The 23530-nt window shown below is 42.8% G+C and overlaps 1 protein-coding gene across 10 annotated transcripts in view; it reads right to left on the reverse strand.

Annotated features, from left to right (window-relative positions):
• The window catches only part of LOC109199432 (NACHT, LRR and PYD domains-containing protein 12), a 28738-nt gene extending 14334 nt beyond the window's left edge, over positions 1 to 14404 (reverse strand). For 3 of the 10 annotated variants that reach the window (XM_025905293.1, XM_025905292.1, XM_025905297.1), the window contains exons 1-7: positions 14199 to 14403; positions 12760 to 12925; positions 12451 to 12585; positions 8589 to 8723; positions 6739 to 6977; positions 4834 to 6625; positions 2851 to 3024 (exon numbers count right to left, since the gene is read on the reverse strand). In XM_025905293.1, the coding sequence (XP_025761078.1) occupies positions 2851 to 3024; positions 4834 to 6625; positions 6739 to 6977; positions 8589 to 8723; positions 12451 to 12585; positions 12760 to 12899 (2615 nt within the window). In that variant the 5' untranslated portion in view covers positions 12900 to 12925; positions 14199 to 14403. The other 7 variants (XM_025905294.1, XM_025905299.1, XM_025905298.1 and 4 more) reach the window with 7 other exon arrangements.
• Between the last annotated feature and the right edge of the window lie 9126 nt (positions 14405 to 23530).

The following is a 23530-nucleotide window of genomic DNA, read 5'->3' on the forward strand; positions in this document are numbered from 1 at the left end:
CCTCATCAATCCACTGCGCCGTTAAACTGAGGAGTGACATCAGGGACACATTGCTTGTCCAAATGTCTGTACTGAAACTGAAGCCTGAAACTTCCTGCATGTGGTTATGCATGTGTTTTTTTTACTCTTCAAAAGGTTTTGGCATCATTATGTCCGTGATGTATGGGCGGCTGGGAATCTCATATCGCGGCTCGAGTATGCCGAGAAGACGGCGAAATCCTACATTTTCCACGACCGACAGCGGCTGGTCATCCAGAGCGATAAAATGAGTCAGAGCCTCTGTTATTTTAACTGCTCGTGGATTTTCTCTTGACATTTTTCGTCACTTTTCCAAAACCTGAGTTAAAGTTGGCTGTTCTGGTTTTGCGTTAGCCTTAGTAAACTTGGTGTATTCCAGCACATGATGTGTTCTCAGATGTTTTATTAAATCGCTTGTATTGAACGATGTACTCTCCTATTTACCTGTCCCCTGTACAGGACGGCATCCTCCACTCCGACATCCGCCCTGTATGCAAACTGTAGTGGGTACAACATGCCCAGGACCCACTACAGTTTGCATACAAGGCGGATGTCGGAGTGGAGGATGCCATCCTGTATCTCCTACATAGAGCCCACTCACACCTGGACAAGGGAAAAGGCACAGTGAGGAACCATAAACAACCAGAGGAGTCTGTTCAGTGACAGGTTGCTTCTCCCAAAGACAAGAACCAGCAGACTTAAAAAAGTCCTTTGTCCCACACGCCATCAGACTGTTTAACTCCTCTCTGGAGGGGAGACAGGAGGACAGAGGGGGGGAACAACTGAGCTGTAGTTCCTTTTCACTGTGCAATAGATTTTGTTAATATCCAACAGTGCAATAGACTTCAATACTTGAAATGTGCAATTCCCTTGTATTCTTATTCCTATTTATTCTGTTTATCCCTTTGTATGCTCTGTATTTATATATGTCTCTGTATTTATATATGTCTCTGTATTTATATATGTGTATATTTGGTATATTTCCGCTCACATTCTGTAACTTCTATCAGTGCTGTGCTATTGGAAACCGAATTTCCCAGAGGAACCCACCTGAGGGATTAATAAAGTTTTATCTAATCTAATCTAAAACCTTACCAGTACACAATTTGCACTCGGCCTTGCTTCTGTGGAGCCGCCAGTCTCACTTGCCTAACCCTGTTCCTGTTCAGCGTGACATGTGCCCCCAGCAGCCAATCTAAAAAATTACAACTGAAATGACAAGCCACCCTCTGACTCATGAAATAAGTTGGTATCGGTTAACCTTTACAATTATGAGTACACACACATTTTACAGTATTGGCCCTGATAACTGATCCCAGTATCGGTACATCCCTATTTATTAGCGTTGACATTCATGTCTTTCTTTTCTCTCTCTCTGTTTCTAAACAAACTCAAAGTCTCTGCAGCCTGGTTTTATTTGCTATCATCAGATCTTCAACAGCCTCATTCACATTTCTCACACACTCTACAGCAGAGGTTCCCAAAGTGTGGGGCCCGCCCCCTAGGGGGGCGTAGAGCCATTGCAGGGGGGCGCGGTATGAAAAGGGAAAAAAAAAAAAAAAAGAGCGCTTGGACACTGTGGACACGGGCTCCCACATAAACGCAAAGCAGGAGATGAAGCATCGCCAAATATGTTTCCAAATCAACTTCCTTCCAAGCCAAAGACTAGAAAATATGGTGAAGCATATCTTCCCTTTGGCTTCACCTGCACAGGTGCCAAGGTAGGTCTCCCCTGCAAAATTAGTTTCCCTGCGTCGGGAGCAGCGCTGGGCTCTCCAAATCACGGACAAACAGGATCCCACATTCTTGATTTTTAGTTCACAAACACTTCTTGTAATAACTAACTACTCCTGACATTTTGGACATGTTAGCTCTTTATGCAGTAAAGTTACAGTGGGATACAAATAATATCAGGCTGATCCTGCCGTAATTTGTTCCCCCTGTTCAAATCACGGACAAACAGTATCCCACAGCTGTTTATGTTTTTGAACCCATTTTGCACAGAGAGGCATTTTTTTGAAAAATGTATTGACAGCAATGTTGAATATTATTACACAGGAAAAAAAACAACTACACGTAAAATAATTACACCGTGACGCCTCTGCCTTTCTAAATGGAGGGACAGTAACTGCGTGTGTATATGTAAGCGTGTAAAACCTGCAGATAGTCAGATTAACAGTATTTTGTCTCTATCTCCCATTCTGCAATTCATCTCATGTAAACAATAACGTGGCGCACAGCGTGACGTGAAAAGAGGCACATACCTTTGACGTTGCGTGACGAACTCTGTATTCCTCGTCCACACATAAAGGCATAAAAGGAGTTTTAAATAATCTCCGTTTTCGGTGAATCGAAACGCCGTTTACGTGTTGACGAAAAGCCCAAACGCATACAAACAGCTGCGTTTTCAAAAATACCCGTGTAGGTGTGGACGCGAACGTTTTTCTTGTAAAAAAGGGGGGCCTGGCAAAAAAAGTTTAGGAACCACTGCTCTACAGCCTATTCAGTACTGACTTCATCTTCACTGACTGATGAAGCACAATATGAACCTGTGGAGGCTAAAAACTGTCCTGTCAAACATCTCCCCATCACCACTCCACTTCTGTCAGCCTTTAAACGAACCCTGCTTAAGTCTGTCACTTCTATTTGGAGCCAAGAGGAAAAACTGTTGTTTAGTCGTTTGGAAAGACACGACATTTCTGAAAGCACTCAAACTTCTTCACATTTGTCTTCAGACACATCCTGAACAATTAGGAACTAAAGAAAGTTTCAAAGATCAATCAAAGATCTGAAATATAGAAAAACAACAACAGCTGCAGTCAGTGAACTCACCTCAGAGTCTCCAGTCGACAGTTTGGACTCTCCAGTCCAGCACACAGAAGTTTCACACCTGAATCCTGCAGTTTGTTCTTACTCATGTCCAGCTCTGTCAGATGGGAGGGGTTGGACTTCAGGGCTGAGGCCACAACTTCACAGTGAGTCTCTGAGAGTCCACACTTACACAATCTGTGATTATGGAAAATATAAAATGTGTTATTATAAAAGAAGAAAATCTGCATTATAAACACAGACTGAATGTACATGAAGACAAAACAGAGTGACGTCATAATCTGATGAACATCTGCTCTTCACATCTGTGCTTCAGCTCCTCTTACTGTGTTCAACATGACACAATGATTCAGTCTCTCTCAGACCTTCAGACTTTTAATGAGAATCTTTGTTTGGCTTTAATCTGCAGATGAGGGAGGAAGATGGCGTCACATTTAGGCTTCCATAATATCCACAGTCTGTCAGTGAGATCTGATCTAGACTCAGAGTGAAGAAACACATTCGGACTGTTTCCTGTTTTGAATCTAGAACATTTTGAATGAGTTCAGCTCAGTGAAGAGTTCCAGCTGGAAAGATGATCTCTGTTTGCTACCTGCTGCTGTCAGGTACGACTGTTCATGTCCACACGCAGGAAAAACCTGCTGACTGTTACCAAACGGAGCAGAAATCTCACCACTGGACAATAATGATGAATGAACTCAGAGCTGCTGATATCAGATCGATTTCAACTAAACAAAGAAATGATTGGCTCATTTTAGCTTTCTGAGCCATTAGTCTGCAGGTTTATCACTAGTTGGCAGAAAAAGATTTGTTTTCCTGTTCTGGGCTTCAGTGTTTAGGACTCCAGATCCAGGTGACAGCAAGTCAAAATGATGTTACCTGTCTGTGTCCAGCAGCAACCTGTGTTCACTTTGAATATTGTTATAAACTGACATGGATCAGTTTGTCTTTGGCAAAAAACACAGCAGTGAATTCCATCAGCAGAAAACAGGGACGACATTTCAGCAGCAACAACTAAACACTGAACAATCAGCTCTGTGATTAATGAGGACATGAAGTCAGACATTTGTCATTAGGAGCAGCAACAGGAATGAGAGTGAATCCATGTGCTGCTGTGACATCAGCGTTAGCTCACATATTTGACACATGTTCAGTCCAGATGTCAGCAGTGTCTTCTCACTCAGTTTGTCCCACTGTTGGCAGTAAGAGAGCACAGCTGGTTCACCTCTGAGCCCTCACTCTGAACCACAGCTCTGTCACTCAGGGACGTCAGTGCATCACACTAAACCAGAGTCTTCCTCAGCACCTTCATCCTCACTCACCATGTTTATGCCACTAAACTCTGTCTGTAGTTTGGTCTGTAGTCAGAGGAGAAGCTCAGACGGTGACTGCTCTGGATATTTGTCACTGTTTTTAACATTAGAGTTCACTTCACTACAAAGAAGCTCTTCATAGATTCTTATTTCTGTCTTCTCTCTAACAGGAGCATCTGAATGACCAACAACAGCAGCAGCAGATTTAAAATACTGCCCCCTAATCACACAACACAGGTACTACATGTAGATGTAAGTAAATGGCCTGTATTTGTATAGCGCTTTACACGTTCAGTCATCCACCCATTCACACATTGGTGATGGCAAGCTACATTGTAGCCACAGCTGCCCTGGGGCGCACTGACAGAGGTGAGGCTGCCGGACACTGGCGCCACCGGGCCCTCTGACCACCACCAGTAGGTAACGGGTGAAGTGTCTTGCCAGAGCCTTGTCGGAGCCGGGGCTCGAACCGGCAACCTTCCGATTACAAGACGAACTGCCAACTCTTGAGCCACTACCAATGCAGGATCACACACACTTCCTGATCAACAGAAAATATCATTTTATTTGAGAATTTCAAAATAATGAGAGTCGTTTAATACTGTGTAAATCTGAAGAACTAAACTACTAATCTACACTAATTAATGATGTTAATGATCACATCTGGACTCACCCAGCCTTTCTGCAGTTCCTCACAGCTGCAGTCAGTCTCAGTCGTCCCTCTGTTGATGTGTTGTACTTCTGCAGGTCAAACTCATCCAGAACCTCCTCTGACATCTGCAGCATGAAGGCCAGAGCTGAGCACTGGATCTCAGTGAGTTCCTTCTCTGATCTGTTCTCTGACTTCAGGAACTCTTGGATCTCCTGGTGTACTGAGAGGTCGTTCATCTCCATCAGACAGTGGAAGATGTTGATGCTTCTGTCAGGAGAGATTTTATCACTGTTCATCTTCTTCAGGTTGTTGATGACTGTCTGGATGGTTTCTGGACTGATCTCTGTCTGACCCAGCAGACCTCCTAAGAGTCTCTGGTTGGACTCCAGACAGAGGCCATGAAGGAAGCGAACAAACAGGTCCAGGAGGCCATTTTTACTCTGGATGGATTTCTTTATGATTAGCTTGAGAAAATCATCCAGAGATGACTTCTTGCATGTTTTTCCCAGGAAGTCCTGCAGCACCTCTGACTTCCTGTTGGTGTAACAGTGGAACATGTAGACTGCAGCCAGAAACTCCTGAATGCTCAGATGAACAAAGCAGTAAACTGGTTTCTGGAAGATCACACACTCTCTTTTGAAGATCTCTGTACAAACTCCTGAGTACACCGAGGCCTCTGTGACATCCAGACCACACTGCTCCAAGTCTTCTTGGTAGAACATGATGTTTCCTTTCTCCAGATGTTCAAACGCCAGCCTCCCCAGCTTCAGAAGAACTTCCCTGTCTGCCTCCATCAGCTCCTGTGGACTCGTCTCATGTCCCTCATGGTACTTGTTCTTCTTCCTCTTTGTCTGAACCAGCAGGAAGTGTGAGTACATGTCAGTCAGGGTCTTGGGCAGCTCTCCTCTCTCCTCTGTAGTCAACATGTGCTCCAGAACTGTAGCAGTCATCCAGCAGAAGACTGGGATACTACACATGATGTGGAGGCTCCTGGATGTCTTCATGTGGGAGATGATTCTGCTGGACAGCTCTTCATCACTGAATCTCCTCCTGAAGTACTCCTCCTTCTGGGCATCAGTGAAGCCTCGTACTTCTGTTAGCCTGTCAACACATGTAGGAGGGATCTGATTGGCTGCTGCAGGTCGGGAAGTTATCCAGACGAGAGCCGAGGGAAGCAGATTCCCCTCGATGAGGTTTGTCAGCAGCTGGCTGACTGATGACTTCTGTGTGACATCAGACAGAAGCTTCCTGTTGGTGAAATCCAATGAAAGTCTGCTTTCATCCAGGCCGTCAAAGATGAACAAAAGATTACACACAGTGAGCTGCTCTGCTGTGACGCTCTGTAATGTTGGATGGAAAACATGGATCAGCTCCAGGAGACTGTACTGCTCATCTCTGACCAAGTTCAGCTCCCTGAATGAAAGCAGAACCACCGGACTGATGTGTTGGTTCTCCAAGCCCTCTGCCCAGTCCAGAGTGAACTTCTGCACTGAGAAGGTTTTTCCAACACCAGCGACGCCGTTGGTCAGAACCACTCTGATGGATCTCTGTTGGTCAGGAAAGGCTTTAAAGATGTCCTGGCAGCTGATTGGAGTGTCATGGAGGGCGTCCATCTTGGAAGCTGTCTCCAGCTGCCTCACCTCATGTTGGGTATGAACCTCTTCACTCTGTCCCTCTGTGATGTAGAGCTCAGTGTAGATGCTGTTGAGGAGGGTTCTACTTCCTGTTTCATCACTTCCTTCAGTCACACTTTCACATCTCCTCCTCAGACTGATCTTATGTTCATCTAAAACCTCCTGCAGACCAACATCTGCTGAAAGAATGAAAAACAATGAGACTAAAGAGAAAGAAAACTCTTCAATGTCTGAACAACAACAAGAAAGTTTTCAGAAATGAGTCCATCAGCAGACAGATGTTCAGTCTTACTTTGTACACAGCTGCTCTGACTGGCCGTCTGCAGTCCAGCTCTGGTTCTGGATCTTTTTCCACACTGGGGACAGGAGGAGTCTCCTGATGAAGCAGACTGGTCCCAGTATGAGGAGATGCACTGTCTGCAGAACCAGTGTCCACAGCTGGTAGAGACTGGATCCTTCAGGACGTCCTGACACAAAGCACAGCAGGACAGCTCCTCCTCACAAACACCACTCCTCTTCCTCTTCCTCCCTCTGTGAACATATTTCTTTATCACTAAAATTATTTACTGTTAGTGACAAACATCCAGATTTGATGACACTGTGCAGAAGCTCTGATGGTCACAGAGAAAAGTCAAAGTGGAGAAACTTGTGTTTGAATTCAGAATCAGAGTTTCCTTTGCTGTTCCTGTCTTATTAAACACAGAGTGATCAGCCTACAAACTGCACAGTAAAAGCCTTCATCACAGAGCTGATTATGTCCTTCACTGGATGTACTGGAAGTTTGGGATCCATCACTTTGAACTGACCTTTGACCTCCTCTAAAAACTGTGGTGGAGCAGCGGTGTCACATTCAGAGCTTTCAGCTTTATTTTGAAAGAGTTCAGTCAGCAGGAAGTGACCTTCTGGGTTCTGATTTTCTTTCTCTTATTTTACAGAAGTGAAGAAGAAGAACTAAAAGGTTTGAAATCATCTGAGTTATATTTTTTAACATTGCCACCAAATTGAGTTCAGCCTCCAGCAGTAACTTTGTTTCATGATGCCTCCCTGATGATGTGATGTTTGACTACAAACCTGTTTATGTGTTAGACATTAATCACATGAACACAGGCAGAAAAAAGAAGCCAATGAAACAAATGACAGAAACGTGTTCATTCACTGCCATAATCCATATTGTATATGTACTGATCTTTATAAAGAACAACTCTGCAACGCTTTGTTCTGAGTATCTGCTGTCAGCACACAGTGCAGCAGTAACTACAACCACACGTTTCTGTAGATGCTGAACATCAGCCTGGAGGAATCTGACCTCAGGTCTGCACACAGAGCAGCTTCACCTCTGGGATAATGCTGGCTTCAGCTCCTTCTACAATCAGGCAGAAGGTTCTGCACCATCAGGACACAAACAGAGAGGAGCTTCTATCCTCAGACCATCCAAGTCCTAAATCAGAACGTGCTCCCCTCATAGCATCACCATCAGGGTTTAAACAGGACCTTACATCATGTTCTTGTCTCACTGTCATATTTCAGATCATATCTGATTATTATGACGTCACACGCTGCTACACTGATCCTGCTGCTTCATTACTGCTGATATTACTCTGCTCACTCTGTTCACTTACTCTGTTTACATCACTTTGCTCATTTGGGTTGTTCTGCTTGCACTGCTCTGTCAGTACATGCTGTGCTAATGTGGCACAAAGCAGGTTAACATTACATCTGCACAATGTTTCATTATTTCATTTAATGATTGTTTCTAATGTTTTGTCCAGTCACAGGAGCAGCTCAGCACATTTCACTGTGTTGACGTGTTTGACGATGCCTGTGACAAATAAACAGCCTCGGACTCTTCAATCTTCTACATTTCTTTGGAGATCAGCTCAGTGGCCTGTTGAGACCATCTTTCTGATGACTCAGTTCAGATTATTATCCTGATACTTTCTTTTAAAATGTGATGAAATCATTTATCTGATGTTCTGGCACAAATACACCAAAACAGTCCCAAACAGCATAAACCACCATGTTACACACAGTGTAATAAAAATACAGGCAACTACAAATAAAAACACTTTTAAAATATAAACTGAAATTGTAAAGTGGTCACAGAATTTCAAACACCCATAAATGAGTCAGCAGCTCTCTTACATGGTCAGCTGAGCTCCATGATTGAAGAACATTGTTGGTGCAGGTTCATGACTGAAGTCTGGAGGAAGTATGTCTTTGGACCAGTCACTCCTCACAGACACACAGCTGGATACTCGAGACTGTGACCTCTGACCTCTGCAAATACAACCACATCACATTCATATCACATGAATTACTGATTAATCTCTGTTTAAAATCTTTTAAGCAGCTGCAAACACACAAACTGGATAATGTGATGGTTTCTGTCAGTAACAGTTATCACAGATTAGAGTACAGACGGCTGCAGAGACGTTCACAGCAACACAGAAGAAATCATTACCTTGGATTGCATTACTACGAGGATTAATACTAGAGATGGCACGATACCATTTTTTTATGTCCGATACCGATATCATAAATTTGGATATCTGTCGATACCGATATGAAGCCGATATAGTGTGTTTTTAATCAATAAAACTGTTTTTTTAATATCTTGCTGCATTTTGTATAAGTTCATACTCAAGTTTAAATAAACAACAACACTGAAGCTATTCTGTTATACCTGTGTGTAAAAAATACACTGCACCCAAAATATTTCATAGTTCAGCAACACTGATCAATCTAATAAACTTAAACCTGCACCATCCTCCCTATTCTGGTATTTTAAAAAGTACTTAGCAGAAATATTAAGCAACCTAACTAATAGGGTTGCAAACTCCCAGCAAAAAAAGGAAACCACCCCCCACCCTCCACCTCATGATGCTTAATCGACCTAATCATCTTTAATTTGATGCAGTGTGAAAGAAAAATGCACAGAAATAAATTATTTTTCAAGAATAATTAAATAGATTTAACATCTTTCTTCAACAGAATTGCAGACTGCACAGATGGTATCTTCCCAAAGGAAAAAGCACTATAGCTTACTAGGGTATATTAGACTTAACAGTTACTATATACAGTAATGGACTTCTATACATTTTACATCAGATTGAAACTTTGGGTGTAAGATTCAGATAATTATTTATTAAAAGCTAGACATTTTAAATGAGAATAAGAAAGAAAAGTATGTCTTTGTGCCCCCTTTTCCCTGTTAATGCCCTATCGGCCCCCCTGGCTAAACTTTGCTAGATCCGCCCCTGCACAGTTACCAGCCGTCAGCTACGTAGAAAAGGATCCTGGTGTAGAAAGTAATATTAAATAAATTCTAACGACAGCTTATCAAGGTTAAACGTGCTGCTGTTGTTCAGCCGCTGGTTTCCTCTTTCTGGTGCAAAGTGGGCCAAAAACAAAGAAGAGAGACGGACTCCCGACAGAAAAGCCGATCAGCTGATCATTGATCAGTTTCATGATTGAAGTAGCAGCAGGAGAGAGAGAGAGAGGCACTCGCTCCATATATCGGTTGTTAAGTTTAACGCGGGAATGCTTTACAAACATTCAGAGATGAACTCACACACTTGCTTTACTTCTCTCTGGATCACTTCCTCGGAGATGAAATGCTGGTTTGCTAGCGAGGCTACAAATACACACAGCCGCTCCAACGTGACGCACACTGCTCTGAGTGCTTCGGTTATGAGTCAAGTTACGTGGATGCCGGGCGGCGCTGCTGCACTGGGCCCCGGTCCGGATGGGCCTGGGCCCCCTTTCCCTGGTGGGTTGCAGAGTATGGGGGGTGCCTACTGGGGTCAGCGGGAGAGCTGGCCCCAGGGAGGGGTCACTTGCCCCTCCCTTCCTTGCCTCCCCATCTCCAGCTGCCTCCCTCTTCCCGCTCCACCACAATCACCCACACATGTAGGGCCTTGAGGTAAAGGTGTGTCACCAGGGTGCAGGGCAGGCATTCATCCCTCTGTCCCCTTCTGGCTGCCTGTGCCTCAATTTTATCCCACAACTTAGACATTCACATTACTCACACTGTCATAACACATACATATAGGATCTTGGGGGTGGGCACGCTACACGGACTCCAAATTACCATCAGGGTGTACACCTCACCCCTGGCGTCATTGCCCACCTCTCAATTTTAAATACACGTATACATTGAGGGCTAGCAGGAGGGGCTATGTGCTTACCTGCTGCTCTGGCAGGTAGCTCCATGCCCTCCTGGGTTTTAAATGCACCTTAGAACACACATACATCAACACTACATATGAGCGGGTGGAGGGAGGTTTGGAGTCTTCACACACCCCGTTCTCTGCGGCCTGCTGGAGCGGGCGGGCTAGGAGGAGGAGTTGGCCGTCCGACTGGGTCTGGAATGTGGGGCCTCCCTGCTGCTGCGGAGTCGGGGCGGTGTGCTGAGTAATTGCATATGAGAGCATGAGGGTGGGAATGGATGTTTGTATCTGTGTGTGCCTGTATGTCTGTGTCTATATGTCAGGTCGGGTATCAGACCCCACCTCTCTGGGGACATCTCAGGCCCTCCAAGGTTTGGAGGCCTATCTCTCCCCACCACTTCCCTGCCAGTGGCGGACGCCCTCAGACATCGGTGAGTTGGTGGTTCTTTGTGTCCGGGGATGGGCGTCCAGGTACACACCAGCTCACTCCTTGGTGGCTGCTTATCGGGGCCTGGAGCCTGAACTTTGGGGGTGGGGTGCCCTCGGCCTCTCGGCCTGGGGCTAGGTCACTCTGGCACAGCTGGCTGCCGTCGGAGCTCACGGGCACGTCACTGCAACCCCCCCTGGCTTCTGCTCCACAGCTGTTGAGTGACGCCTCATCTGGGGCTCTCCTCGGCTCTTTCTGGGATAGTGGCGCGGCTGCCCCTCTGTTGGTCTTCCTTGGTCTCTTGTGTTCTGAGGGCCTCTGGATGTCTGGAGTTTTGATCTCCTCCATACCTGCTTCATGCCCTGGAGGACGGGGCAGTGGCCCCCCACACCCTCTAGCATAGGGGTGTCGAAATCCAGGCCTCGAGTGCCGGTGTCCCTGCAGGTTTTAGATGTGTCCTTGAACCAACACAGCTGATTTAAATGTCTAAATTACCTCTTCAACATGTCTTGAAGTTCTCCAGAGGCCTGGTAATGAACTAATCATTTGATTCAGGTGTGTTGACACAGGGTGAGATCTAAAACCTGCAGGATACTGGCCCTCGAGGCCTGGAGTTTGACACCCCTGCTCTAGCAGATCATTACATGAAGGAACCTTTTAAAAACAAGCGCGTCCATGCTCACAGGTGCCCACACACACAAACTACACCCTTTTTGGCTCCTACCTCAAAGCACACTGTGCGCTGTCGATCTTACATGCTGCACAATAATGTTTAATATTTAATATTTACTGTCATATTCCCATAGATCATTGTGATGTTGTTTATTCTGTTGCTCTCGTTTTCTTCTGCTTGTTTTCTTTTTTCTTTTTCAACAGGTGATCCAGGTGATCGATATATGTATTTTTTGTCTGCTTATTTTGTTGTTTTTTGCCCTTTATCCCTGTTCCTCTTCCCCGCTGTTTTTCTTTTCCTCTTTCTTTCTCCCTTTTCTTTCCGCCAGTCAAGTCTGTCCCGTATTTAGCAAGTGAAAATAAAATAAAGTAAAGTAAATCCGTTGGGCATCTTTCTTCGCCTTTAGAAAATAATTGTGATGGCAAAAGAACCCAACGGGACAGGCAAAAAATGAATAAATAAATAAAAATGAGCCGAGTTACACGTGTAGCAAGTTTTGTGAGGTGTTTTTTGATATTTAATGGATCGGATTACATTTTTTATTTCTCACCGATATCCGATCCAGTAATTTAGGTCAGTATCAGACCGATACTGATACGTAATATTGGATCAGTCCATCTCTAATTAATACTAGCATTATCGTACCCGGACCACCATTAGGAATCATTTATGATGTCACTGGCAGAACACATTTATAGAAACAACCTTTGAACTCTGACTTAGCAGCTCTCTTACATGGTCAGCTGAGCTCCATGAATGAAGTTCACTGTTGGTGCAGGTTCATGACTGAAGTCTGGAGGAAGTATGTCTTTGGACCAGTCACTCCTCACAGACACACAGCTGGATACTGGAGACTGTGACCTCTGACCTCTGCAAACACAAACACATCACATTCATATCACATGAATTACTGATTAATCTCTGTTTAAAATCTAAGAAGCAGCTCTGAACACACAAACTGGATAATGTGATGGTTTCTGTCAGTAATAGTTGTCTCAGATTAGAGTACAGACGGCTGCAGAGAAGAAATCATTAGAATCTTACATGGTCAGCTGAGCTCCATGATTGAAGAACTTTGTTGCTGCAGGTCCATGACTGTAATGTGGAGGTGTTTGTGTGACCCCATCACTCCTCACACACACACAGCTGGATGCTGCAGATGCTGCTCCGTCCTCTTCCTCCATCTTCTTGATGTCAGGGTGGAGTTAGTCTGAGAGGTAAACACACACACTCAGAGGTGCTGTTGTACTGGAAGCATCACACTGACGGGTTTCTAATGTTGGAGCTTTGGCCCTAAATTCCAAACCAGTTATTTTAGAGGCTCAAAGTCTTTAGAAAACACCAAAACCATCACATTATTTAAGTACATAATCAGGTGGATGAAGGAACTCAGTGTGTTTGGGATCATCATCATGCTGAGGAGCCCACATGTTACGGCTCCTTTGGAGAGAAGCTGAGGATCCCTGCAGGAAGTGAGCTCATGAAACCAAAGTGCTGTTTGTGAGCAGGATGACTCTGTGTTATTGGACCTGCTCTGTGTTCTACATATGATCAATACTTCAAATATCTGTAAACGTGTCATCTTATATTTGTTGCACTTGATCACATCTGTCTTTAAAAAGAGATTTTAGTGTCACTGAGAGTTCTTTTCTACCTTTATTGATTTATTTTGGAATAAATTAAATATAAAGTCAAAAACTGCCTGCAGCTTCTGCTCTGTGACAGGAAACTAGTGTCAGGCTCAAAATGACTTCAGATTATTCATCACAGGATGTTTATAGATTACAGGACACATTACAGTTTTACTGTCGCCATTTTAGTTTAAAAGAAAGCGTGATAAGGTCTTACTGTGAATCTAAGCGCTCATTGGCTGATAACTTAAGACTGACAGGTGGTTATCCAATCAGCGTGCGGCTTCACAGACATAAAACTCTTGAAGTTTGTTTCTGACGGATTTTCAGATCAGACCTGATGTTTCTGCTACAGCCTGTTTACCGATATAATCAATATCAGATATCAGAGCAACAGAAACGTGTGACAGAGTTTCTGTCGCCATTTTAGTTTTTAAAATACCGTGAAAAGGGCGGGTCTTACTGCGAACCTACGCGCTCATTGGCTGATAACTTGAGATTGACAAGCCGTTATCCAATGAGTGCGCGGTCTCTTCCGACATAGTTTCCTTTGAAAAACCAAAGTCTGATTATTTTTGCCTCCACGGACGGAGCCTGTTGTTCCCGCCACAGAGACACAGTAATGTCAGAGCGGTGTTAACACTCACCCTGCCTCAGCACAGCTCTCACTCTCCTCCTGCTCTCTCACACTAAATGGAGGCTCAGCTAAACTGCGCACTTCGCTTCACTTCCTCTTTACTTACAGGAAACCAGCGCTCAGAGGACCGACCGGCCTCACGTTTCACCCACAGACACGAACAGCGTGGAATTATTTTATGTCATAAGAAGAAACATATTCATGTTAACACTCACCTGCCTCAGCTCCACCTTCCTCCTCCTGCTGCTCTGAACGGAGGATCAACACTTTCACTTTCACTGCTCCTCCCTAAACACAGCTGGGACTTGTAGTTTTCACCTTGTGACTTGTAGTTTTTACCTTCCGGTGCGGTCTTCGTCTTTGTTTCTTTGTTTATGTTCAAGTGATTTCGATCATGTAAACAAAGAAAAGAAATAACTACTATACACAATCAGAGCTACATGTCAGTGTGGCTTCACGTGTTCTGATTCAGTGACATATCGAGTGGGAGGAAGTGCACACGGATTTAATCCCAGCCCTTCACCACAGTTTATCAGACAGGATCTATTCAGCTTCCTTACTGATATAATCTGCATAATAACAACTAACGTATTTACAGTATCATATATACACCACATAAAGTCACATTATTATCATGTCATCATGTTTTTGTGCTTCCACACAACAAAGCCTCCAGTTTGAAACAGTTCAAACTCTCCCTGTGAAATAAGCAGCTGGACCTTTCGCTGCAACACACTGTGAGACAAACTGCACACAGACAGTTTGTGCTGCAACTTTAGCAAATCGGTTTGATGTTTGGAGGCTCGCAGTGAAATGACACAATAACTCCCCTCAAATGCTTAAAGCAAAAGTAACAAGTCTGTTTTGAAAATGTAAGAAAATAAGATAAGAAGAACTTTATTGTCGTTGTAGTTATACAACGAGATTTGTTTGGTAGCTCACAGAGGCCAGCAGCAATAAAACAAGAAGCAGCATAGTAATAAATAACAGTGGTAAAAGTATGAGATATAAAGTAAAGGGAAGCCACTTAGCACGGTAACAAAGGAAATGTAATAATATTTACAATATACGTTTGAGCGCAAACAAGAAGTAGCAGAGCCCAAGAAGTAGAAAGTACAGATATTTGTTTAACAATGTAGGGAGTAAAGATAAGAACTACTCAGAAAAAACAACTCAGATACAGTACAGACAACTCTGAATTGTACTTAAGGACAGTAACGAGGTATTTGTACTTCAATACTTCCCACCTCTGCTGCTGAGGGAAACTATCTTCTGATTTTCTTCACCTCCCGCTTTCATTTACACAACTTCCTGCAAATATTTCACAATAAAAGCATCAGACAGAGGGCTTTTAATGTGAAATAGACACAGGAAATGATGGGTTTGTATAAAGAGTGTAACACAGTAACTAATGATGCTTATTAAACACGTGGGATGAGCCCAGGTGGGTCATGTTCAGGTAAACAGTCACTGTTGATGTGACTCAAACAGGAAGTAGGAACTCTGATCTTAGTTTGGAGAACTTTGATTGTTTTAGCTGCTCTAAAAATATCAGGATCTTTGCTGCCCCCGACTCCAGTAAATAGAATTATAGAATAGAATAGAATTCAACTTTATTGTCACTGCACATGTCACAGGTACAAGGCAACGAAAGGACAGAAGAACAAACACAACATCTCCCTGCTCTGACCTCTGACCTCGGGGGCTCCAAGCAGCCAATCCCATTCTAGCTGGGCTCCAAATAATCATGTGTGCCTTCATGAGTGTTATCTGTATATAGAAGCTTCTGTATTCTCTGACAGGAAGTGCTCGTATATCTGTGAAGAGCAGCTCTGTGATCTGCTGTCAGCTCTGCAGTCTTTACAAGCGTCTGTGGATGCTGTGCTGACTGGCGCCCTCTTGTGGACATGTGAACATATTGCTTGTGGTGTGAGGCCGAGGGTCCCAGCAGGAAGCGCCTTTATGGCTGTTGTTTGGCTCCTGTGGGACTTTCTGAAAGGGTGTGAGTGAATTCCTGGAGTGCTGCAGTGTTTCTGACAGCAGACTGAGCTCAGATGTGTCTGCCACAGAACCCTCAGTGGATCCAGTTTATTGTGAGTCAAAGATCGCACACGGACAGCCTCCTGAGGACACAGCAACACTATAGAAACAGCATGGAAACACTAGAACTCACAGCTCTGCCTCCACATTTGATGTTTCAAACCATCTTTTTGAAGAAATGAGTCCCATCGATATCACAACTAGGGCTGGCTTTGAAACATTTCCCCGATTCAAATCGATGTTGCTTTGAATGATGTGATATCGATTCATTCAATCCTAAATTCATTTTTTACATTTAAATTTCACAAAACTATTTCAACAAGCGCCAAACAGCTAAAAGACCAAAGCAGAGCATGTAAACGCACAAAGATGTAAACACAAAGCGCTGATGGTCGACCCGACGGCAGGTACAGGACACGGCGTCTGGAATGAAAGCCGGCATTTCACAGACTGAAGCTGCCGGTTTCCTTCTCCATCATCTGGGTAAAAGCAAAAGAAGATCAAAGCTTTACTTTGATACACATCGTCATTACTTCCCTCTTACTTTTGCTGCTTTGCTTCCGTCACGATACAATCACTGCACAGCTCCTTCTCTGGATATGTCCTGAGAAAGGAGGAGAATTAGAATATTTCTGACTTCCAAACTTGAATCCAATCGGGGATCAAATGGGAATTGAAGCAGTTGTAGGAATTGAAATTGATACTCAGCTCTAATCACATTGTCTCGTTATTTTGCTTGCAAACCAGGCGAAACAGTATTTAATGAGAACATGCAGCAAAAACTGAATCATAAATCATCAAAGCAGCCGTAACAATAACACAAACAACATTTTATTCAGTAAAAAATATTGTGAAATAAAGAAATCACAGGGTAAATGATTAACTAGGCAAGTTTTCTTTATTTAAAATGTTTTATTTACAATATTGTGTATTAATCAGGTTACAATCGAACTAAAAAGGGAAAAACGAACATTTTAAAGGTGTTATTCAGTTTTTCCTCATGCAAATCTTTAGATGCCTTTTTTAGAAAACCAAAGTCTTGATTAAGCTGCATGAGTGCTCACTGTGTATGTTCACAATGATCAGATGAGAGTTTAAAGCTGCTTTATATTCAGTTTTGTTCTAATTGGACTCGATTCACAGAAGATGAAGCGTTTGAAGTGAAGTTAAAACTAGAATTTCTTAGAGAGACTCGGCCTGAAAGAGTGAAACCCGGATGTGAGATTTTGTGGCCTCTGTGTGACTGTTGGTGGGTCAAAAAGGTTTCAGCTGTGCAGCCAGACGTTACTGAGCGAGCCACCGGTTGAGAGGCACACTTCTCACAGCTCCTTCCTTTGGTCACACTCTAACAGAAACATTTAGAGGCTTTAGAGATATTAATATTGATACCACCTCTACAGAGGTTACGCTGTTGTGCCAGAAACTGATTTCCAATGTTTCTGTGTATGTTTTATGTGTAACATCTGTACGTATGTTGGTAAATAGACTTCGGTGAACAGGGTTTACAAAGAGCTTTTATAAAGAATTAAACAATTATCTGTTTTTCAAGTATCTTTACAACTGTGTGTTATTGTACTGACATTATAACCAATCCGCTCCTTTATCCCCACTTCAAATATTTTTACTGAACTATTGTAATATTTGCTGCTGTCCTCTTGGCCAACTTACTCTTACAAAAGACATTTTTAATGTTAATGAGATTTTTTTACTGCATAAATAAAGGTTATATAAAAGTCACTGCCAAAAACTGATCGCAGCTTCTACCTTGTTACACGAATGTTGTTTGTGGCTCCAGATGACTTTATGTCATCCATGAGGGATGCATTTGACATATGTTTCACATATTATAGCCCAACAAGTTACTTATAGCAGTTTAAATACCAGCAATCAGTTTTTGGCACAACACCGGTGTCTTGCAGGTTTTCTATTTTAGAAAGTTTAAACCTCAGCTTCATAGAAGTCGTGCGGTCGTGAGTTTTGCATAAACAAATGTGTGCAAAGCTCAATGAAGTGCAGCAACATTATAAAGAAGAGTGAGCCTAAACGACTCCCCAATGATGTGTCAGACTGATAGTCATACAGGAAACAAGGACTCTGAGCTGTTGCTGCTAAAGGTGCTTCTATAAGCAGCTGAATCTTGGAGTGGACTTTGGTTTGTCTGCTCATAAGTTGGTGCTTCATGATGAGAAATGAACTTGTGAACTGGTTTAAGCATCAGTGCAGTGGCTGCTACATTCCTTGATGTATATGTCAAAGTTCAAAATGATCCATTTGAATCAGCTGTGTTGGATCAAGGACACATCTAAAAGCTGCAGGACAGCGGCCCCGAGGCCTGGAGTTCCACCCTCAGTGCAGTGGAAATAGTCTCGTGCCAGTCTTGCTGCTGCCTTTGAGTCTATATTGCCCAACACTGTGTGCACACATGTTTTTCCTTCCTAAACAAACACACATTTGTAAAGGAAAATTGAAGCTGAACTCACAGTTGGCGGTTAATCGTTATATAGTTTAGATGTACAGCAAGAGACGCATTTAGTGGGACTTTGACACCAGCACAGATTTTCTTCTTCTTCCTGTTACATCATTGACATATACTAGATATTCTTAAGCTAAGCAACAACAATCATGTCTCTGGTACAGGCACTTTCCACCATGCAGGTTCAGCTCAAATGTGACTTGAAACTAATTCTGGGTTTGCGTTCCATAAAGGTTCATTTCATCTGGTAAGTTAGCCCCTGAGGTAACAGTCTATGTCAACACAACATACTCACTGACTCACACTCAACGTGATTGATAGTGATTTCCTGAATTAGGCAAAGCACACAGAGGAAATTCATTTGCATCTGTTTGTTTTCACAATCACTGAAATCCAAGTTGGGCATGTTTCCCTTTTTGTGTTGCTGTTCTTGACCCGAGTGCTTCAGTTATTTTCTCATCAGTATGTTAGGACACAAAGGATTCTGTTGTGTGTCCATCTTTCACACTCTTAGATTGTGTAGACATGAATGCAGCTGTCAGATTGTAGGCCAGTTTCTTTGCACTGTAAGCATTGATTGGATGCTACTGTAGCAATCAGTGCTTCCACACAACGTCCCTGCGTAAACCCTCAGACACACAACAAACAGATCAATAGTATCTGAAATTCAGAGTACTGATCTTTTTACACACAGAAAATCAGCTAAATGGCTTTCGTGTGAGATGCACATCATGTTTGCCTCATAAAAGACTTGCCCTGTATGGATTCATTTCTTTGGACTGTCACGTGGAATTGTCACCTAATATAACAGGTCCATCAGTAAATGGTGTCTATCTTCAGTTTCTGTCTCCTAGATTTTGTCCCTGTCAGGTTGCAGCTGAACAGACAGTCATATCATGCAGAGACTGCATCGGACTCTGATGCTCGTATGATCGCGTTTGTCATGAGTGGTCTTGTTGAAACTTTGCATAAACCTTGCCCAGTAAACTGTGAGTGCTAACATTTCTATGGCATATGCAAATACTTTAGACAAATGCCACAGTTGTCTATATTTGTGTATTTGACAGTTTAATGAAGCATTTAGAAATCAAAGGTCAGATTAAAATGCTGTATCACAATACAATATGTTTAATATCACACACAGCATGAAAGTTTGCTAGTGTATATTATACAAATATTACAGTATGTTTGTATAACTTTACCCCCTCCTAGTTTTAAGATCCAAATTGTGTCCCACACTGATTTGTGATCAGTCCACTAAATGAAGATGGAGGCTCTGCTCTTTATTTCTGTGTTTCTCTGGAGAATCCTGGTAACATGATGGCTTTCTGTCTCTAAACACACATGAGCTTAACTCAGAATGAACATGATCAGAGTTCATTGAAAACTCTGATCAGTCTTTTCTAAGGGTTTCAAGCCTTTCTTCTTCTAGCCTCTCTTTGTTCTTGCTACAGTTCTGTGTAATTATTAATAGTATTGCAGATGTTAGCCTCTGCCTGCAGTGTTGATGTGGGTAAAGGCTTTAACAGAACAAATGCAATAAATCCAAGAATGAATAATAATGATCAGCATGGATTAGCAGCAGCTTGTAAACTGTGGAGCATTAATGCCGCTCCAGCTCCTGTAACCAAATATAAACCGTTGGGATGAGAGTTAGCTCAAGCCAGCAAGAATGATGTGTTCATGCTAGCGTTAACAGTGACCCTAACACAGCGACACACGGGGGCGGGGCCTAACTAATAATGAAGATGACTACAGGCTTGGAGGTGTGATGAAGTCGTTCCATCACGCTCACTCACTATTCTCTCAAGCTTTGCCTTCACGGGGCTGCTGCATCAATGTACCTGGGATTACCGTAATGATGCAAATATGAAGGAAAAGCGCAGAGTTGCTGCTCTCAGGAATCATTGGACTTCTTTTAATTGAGGAAATGGATCAGGAGTTACGGTAGTTACAGATGTTTAATACAACCCTAGAAAAGAGCTTTCTGTAGTGCTGTGCCATACGGAAAGATTTTTTATGTATCCGATACAAATACAGGGCTGATATGATCTATACTTTAAATGTGGATGATGCATCATCAAAATGCCAAATTGTTTACATTTTCATGACCTTTAAGTTGTTTTTAGGGGGCTTCATCCTAATGATTATTAATGAGTTCAATCCAAGGACAGAAATAATAAAAGGATTTAGTTTGTAGCCCATAGTTTAAAAACAGTAATCACACATTCTCCCTTTCTTTAACAGCAACACAAAAGGATAATTATAGTCCATTAAATCTGAGCCATATTATATTCAGTATATTTATTTTAATTTCAGTAAATGTTTTTATTTAAATGACATGTTTCAGTGAGATAAATGTGTTATTTCAAGGTGGTTGTACAGGGTGGGCCATTTCTATGGATACAGCGTAATAACATGGGAATGGTTGGTGATATTAAAGTCCTGTTTGTGGCACATTAGTATATGTGAGGGGGCAAACTCCTCAAGATGGGCGGTGACCATGGTGGCCATTTAGAAGTCGGCCATCTTGGATACAACTTTTGTTTTTGCAATAGGAAGAGGGTCATGTGACACATCAAACTTATTGGTAATGTCACAAGAACAACAATGTTGAATCTGCTGTAAAACATTAAAGCAGCTCTGACGTGTACCTAATAAAGTGGCCAGTGAGTGTATGTTACTGAAATTGAATAAAAACTGTGAACACATTTGTTTTTCTATTATGTGATGTTCAGCATTAGTAAAAACATGTGTGACGAGCTTTGATTGTAAAGAGCTGAACACTCCTGATCCTGTGCGATGTCACTGTTGTGTGATGTGAGAGCAGCTGTGAACAGCAGCTGTGAACAAACCTGTAAAAAGTCTTTACAGAAGACATTTTGTAAAGTTTACATGTGTTAGTGTGAAGTTTCCTCCATGTAAGACAGGAAACAGCTGCTGCACATTCACAAAGTGGAAACATTCAACTTTCATGGGCGCAGAGCAGACTCACAGCTGCAGAGTGTTGTTACACTTTAATGTCAGTAGATGGCAGCAGGAGACCACGGTTTAATCTCGGCACAGCAGCCAATCAAACACTTTCTCGTTAAAGAATCAAGCTTGACACAAAGAAATAACCCTAACCCCTAACCCATCAAGTATACGCTGCTTTCAGGTGACGTCACACCAGATACCTGTCACACTGTCATGTTTCTGGGAGCAGTGGTCACTTCCTGTGAAAACAACCCACCTGCAGCCCTGACTGCTGACAGTGCTGCATTAAACATCAATACACTTATTACAGTCTCATGAGTTTCCACGGTGGTTGGTAAAAGCTCCTCAGAGACACAAATGTTGTTTGTATGTGAGGAACATCCTGATGAGCATGCGCAGTGGGCCACAGAGAAACAGAAGCACAGTGTAACTCCACTGGAGGGCGCTCTAACATATACACGTGACTGTCTGTGGAAGACGAGCTCACTCAGGAAGAAAACTCCGACACATTGTAGATGAAGGCATTTTATTAATAGAGGAAAAGAATCTCCATCATTTTACAAACCACATCTGTACCTGTTAAAATAAGTGATAAATATAAATTCATAAGAATCCATGTGACAAATCATCCATAAATATTTATATCTGTACACTGTTTACATTTTCCCATCGATGTGTTAATATTCAGATGTTCAATCCTTCATATCTCACAGTGACACAGACAGCTGTGACATCACATTCATTCCCCTATGAAGACTCTCCGGTTCCTCCTGATTGGTCCTCTAAGGAGTCGGGCTGAGTAACACAGCCGCTACATAACAGTCACGCTGTGAGTGACACAACGTGGCGCGTGATAGCAATAGAGAAGTATTTGAAAAGAAAAAGTAGTCAGTCTGACCTGATCCTGGAGAGAACTCTGAGCCAGGCCCTGCAGGATTAGTGGTCAGAAGAAAGCAACAAAGGTCTACTGAGGACAAACGGAGCCAATTCCACTATGCCTGGTGCACAGGGAACAATGATCAATACATTTCTGTTTGGTGGTGTGCCATGTGACTTTTTTAATGTGAAACATGTGCCGTGGCTCCAAACGTTTGGGAAACACTGATGTCGGACCTTTAAAGAAAGACAAATGTGAGTTTAGTGTTGTGTAAGCCTTTAGACTCAAATTTGGTGGATATTACCACTGTGTGGCTGGAACTGCAGCCATCACAGTTATTGACTTATTTGACTGATTTCCTTTCTGACATTGATCGTCCGAGTCTCCAGGATGTCTCAGGCTGAATGAGGACAGATGTTACAGATGTTCTCTTTATGACTCCTGAGAGAAAAACTGACCAAAGGTTCCTGCAGCTTTTAGTTTGTGGCTGAAGTCGACTCATGTTTGTTCTTTGTTATCTCAGACAGGTGTGTTTGTTAGCCACAAGAACTCATGTTTCCATCAGACAGAAACAACCAGTGAGGGGCAGACACGCTCACATCTCACATCTTCTGAGGTTTCCTTCATGAGGAGAACAAACAGAATATAAACCAGTGTGTTTACAGTAAACGTGCTCAGGTCTGAGCTGCTGTGTGGACCAGTTAGAGAGCAGCAGCTGGATCCCAGTGGTTGGACTGGTGGACGACTTCAGTGAGGAGTCGATGACATTTGGCTCTGGTAGAAACTCTGCACACACAAACACACAGGAGGAGAATATCAGCACAAAGCAGAGCCTCTCTGTTCTCTTTAGATACAGAGTTTAAGTTTGTCATGAACTTTCTAACAGTGTGTCATTCATAATGCTGCGTTCAACTTTATCAGTTTTTCACCTGTTATTTTGTCATATTTAATAACACGTGAACATCTTTTAGTAACATGTTTACCATCAGTTCATTTGAAGTTTTATTTTCTGTGTAAAATGTAACAGTGTTTCTCAAACTGTGGTGCGCGTACTACTGGTGGTTTGTGGGCTCCCTCTAGTGGTATGTGGAAGTCTCCAAAGTTTTAAGATGAAATAATATAGCATGTTGTGACTGAGGGATTTCTGAAAGATTCAAACGTACAGCTCTGCTATCACTTCA

This window comes from Oreochromis niloticus, linkage group LG3 (assembly GCF_001858045.2).
Source record: "Oreochromis niloticus isolate F11D_XX linkage group LG3, O_niloticus_UMD_NMBU, whole genome shotgun sequence".
NCBI classification, from domain to species: Eukaryota; Metazoa; Chordata; class Actinopteri; order Cichliformes; family Cichlidae; genus Oreochromis; species Oreochromis niloticus.